The sequence below is a fragment of the Lipotes vexillifer genome, unplaced genomic scaffold (genome assembly GCF_000442215.2).
Source record: "Lipotes vexillifer unplaced genomic scaffold, Lipotes_vexillifer_v1.1 scaffold422, whole genome shotgun sequence".
NCBI lineage: Eukaryota > Metazoa > Chordata > Mammalia > Artiodactyla > Lipotidae > Lipotes > Lipotes vexillifer.
The window spans coordinates 1,303,027-1,306,400 of record NW_006779087.1 but is presented as its reverse complement, the minus strand read 5'-3'; the positions used below and the strand labels follow the sequence as shown (position 1 = coordinate 1,306,400).

At 58.3% G+C, this 3,374-nt stretch overlaps 1 protein-coding gene across 2 annotated transcripts in view; it reads right to left on the bottom strand.

The window, feature by feature from the left end:
- ASIC1 (acid sensing ion channel subunit 1) overlaps nucleotides 1–2,507 on the bottom strand; it is a 23,935-nt gene extending 21,428 nt beyond the window's left edge. For both annotated transcript variants that reach the window (XM_007452281.1, XM_007452283.1), the window contains exons 1-2: nucleotides 2,146–2,507; nucleotides 1,393–1,588 (exon numbers count right to left, since the gene is read on the bottom strand). In XM_007452281.1, the coding sequence (XP_007452343.1) occupies nucleotides 1,393–1,588; nucleotides 2,146–2,507 (558 nt within the window). The remainder of the gene's footprint in view (nucleotides 1–1,392; nucleotides 1,589–2,145) is intronic.
- Nucleotides 2,508–3,374: the final 867 nt, after the last annotated feature.

Sequence of the window (3,374 nt, the reverse complement as noted above, 5' to 3'; positions counted from 1 at the left end):
CAGCAGGAAAAAACAAGCATAACTGTGGTTCCAACCTTTCTACACAAACAAATGCAGTTCATGCTCCCATAATGCTAGGGAGGCAGCAAGCAAGTGTGGGAGAAAAGGGGAGGATCTGGGAGTGGAGAACTGGGGGCAGGCACGGACAGAAAAAGAGTCCTAGGGGAGCCTGGGTTTTCAAGAGCAATTGCCAGAACGGGAAGTGGACATGATGACTCCAGGGTCAGCAATATTAACGCAAAGAGCACACTGCGTTGGGACTGAACGAGACATGAGTTCTAATCCTGCGTCTGTCACTAACCAGCTCTGCGAGCTCGGGCAACTCATTCCACCTCTGTGTCTCAGCTTGTTAAATAGAGATAATATGACTATTCATCCAGGGGATTGAAGGACAGTCTAGAAAGCACTTGGAAGAGTTCCAAGCATCACCCTCACATTTGGTATACTTTTGCATACATGGCTCCAGGTCCTCTGGCCCCTTTCCACAGTCCCTGCCTGTTTCTAACCCCCCAGGAACCTGTATGACTTGCCCATGATCACCTGGCACATGAGATGCCAGTCAGTTCCCCTAACCCTCCCTGGGGTGCTGGCGTTGAGGAAGCCCCATCTGTGTGTGGAGGGTATGAGTACCTGTGGGGTATCTCCATTTTAAGAAGCAGTCTCCAGTTCAGCCATGACTGTGTACCCCAAGTCATCTCTTCTTCCTCAGACCCTGACTCTGTGGGTCGGCAAGGGGGGAACCCCATCAGACAGTGTGTGTGTGTGTGTGTGTGTGTGTGTGTGTGTGTGTGTAAAATGGCTGGGGTAGGGGACGGGTGGCACAGAGAGAATTACCTGTCCAGTTTTTTAAGAGAAAACTTCCCTTACTTCCCATGTTTCATGGTGCTTCTCAGACTTTAATTCAAACTACTCGAGGATTTTGTTAAACTGTGGGTTCTGATTCAGTAGGTCTGGGAAGTGGGGTGGCAAAGTCCTACATTTCTTTCAAGGTCCCAGATGATGGTCTTTGGACCTCATTTTGAGTAACAGGCTGCAGCTTACCCATCACCACCCCCAGCTCTGACACCTGTGGCCCAGAAGGTAAGCTTGATGGGGTCAGGGGCCCTGCCAGGCTGTGTGTGTGTGTGTGTGTGTGTGTGTGTGTGTGTGTGTGTGTGTGTGTGTGTGAGCGCATGCACTATAGGCTCTCTTTCCTGCCATCACGGACACAAGGCTGAAGCCAAGGCCCTCACAAAGAGCAAATGCGTCCCTGAGCTGAACAAAGTACCCCCCTGCCGGAAGTGAACCCTAGGGACACACAACTTCCTCCCCAGAGGCCCACCCTCTCCTAGTCTCCTCCTCCTCTGGGGGTTGGCTGACTCACGCCCCACACCAGCCAGGGGGCTCACTCACCACCTTGAAGTCCTCAGCGCTGCAGACCTCCCCCCGGAAGTGGCAGGAGAGCAGCATGTCTCGAATGTCGTGCCCCGCACGGTCGTAGAACTCGCGCATGTTGAAGGGCTTGGGCTTGAAGCTGCGGAAGTTGGCCTTGTCCTGCAGTATCTCCAGCTGCTTTTCATCTGCCATCTGTGTGTCTGGTATCTCATACCTGGAGCAGGGTGGGGTGTGGTGAGGGTGTGAGCAGTGCATATGGATCGGCAGGACCTTCAGTTCCTGCCTCCATCTGGCCTCCGGTGTCCCATGCCCAACCCTGGGGGGAGGGCAGCATCCAGCCCTGGACAGAGGCATGAAAGGAGAGCTGGGCGGTGTCTAGAGGATCTGCCCCGTGGGGTCTGAGAAGGCAGAGGATGGCAGTGGCTGCCCAGGGGCCGGGCATCTGAGCACGTGGGTAAGCATGGGTGGGCAGAGAGATCAGGGCAGGAACTATGGCTTTTATACCATAGTTTCTACCCTTTCAAGATGGTATGCCCGGATCCCCCAACAGAGGAGAATATCGAGACGTAGTGGCGGGAGTGTGGCCATGTCTCACAGCTGGGATCAGAGATTGGGTGCCCTTGATTGAGTGCTTGGCAGTACCCCGATCTCTTTGCTGTGAGTGGCAGGTTTGGGGGCCTGCAGGGCAGGGTGGTATGGGCTGTATGGTGGCTTAGAGAGGAAGCACCCGGACAGAGGGTCTGGCAGCCGGAGTGGGTAGGAGCCTCCCACCTGTTGTTGAGCAGAGCCAGCAGCTCCCCAGCGTGGTACAGGTCATTCTTGGAGACTTGGCTAAAGCGGAACTCGTTGAGGTTGCACAGCGTGACCGCGGGGAAGGTGAGCTGGGAGGCAGCCACCTCGTCGAGCTTGGTGACGTGGTGGTAGTGGAAATAGTACTGCACGCGCTCGGTGCACACACACAGCAGCACAGCCAGCGAGCCCAGGAAGCAGAGGGCCCAGAGCGCCCGCTTCAGAGACAGCCGCTCGTAGGAGAAGATGTGGGCCAGGCCGTGCAACGTGGAGCTGCTGGCGAAGGCCTGGATGCTCACCGGCTGGACGCCACCCACCTCCTCCTCCTCAGCCTTCAGTTCCATCCTGGCCGAGGGGATCCTGGGGAAAGGGGGTGGGGGAGTCTGTCATGGTCCTGGGATGAGAGTACACACAGCATCCCTCCAGATGTGTCCATCCCCATCTCCAGAGGTCACTGTCTCTGGTGCGCAAGCCCAGAGGTGGCTGGCTGGGGGACACACTCTCAGAAGAGGGTTCCTCCAAATGCAGGGTTTTGGGAGTCAGCCTAGGCCAAGAGAATGCTCTCCCAGGGAAGACTCCCAGGCCAGGGGAGACCCCAGATGCAGTCACCCGAGGGTGAGAGGGAAGTCCCAGTGCTCCCACAGGCAGGCACAGGAGTTTCCTCCAGATGTGGGGTCACTCTGGGACGGGAATGTCCACCCATCCTGGACAGGAAAACTCCCCCAAATGGGCTGAACCCGGGATCAAGAGTTCCCGGTCAAGGGTGTCCCCAGGACTGGGCTTTCGCCCCCATGAGCTAGACCTGGGCCAGAAACCCCCCAGGCAGGTGGGGGGCGGCCCAGGGAGGTGGGGAGGGGCCTACCCGAGTCCTCACCTGCGGGTGTCTCCGGTTCTCTGAACGGCGCAGGCTGTATGTGTGCATGTTTGGGGTGGGGGTGGGGTGGGGGCAGAGGGCATCCCGAGGTGGCTGCACAGAGATGGGGGCGCGGTTCCCTCTGACAGCGAGCTGTCCCCGCCCCGGACGCCCCCCCACCCCGTTCTCGCTTCTCGACGCAGCCAGATCCCCTGCTCGGCCCCCGCCCCCCTCCCCAGCCACTGAGCCGCCCCAGAAGCTGGGGAAAGCTAGAGGGGAGGAAAGTCCCGGCTTCGGGGCGCTGGGGAGTCCCGCAGCCAAAGGAGGGGGAATCGGAGACCCACCTGAGGGGGATTCG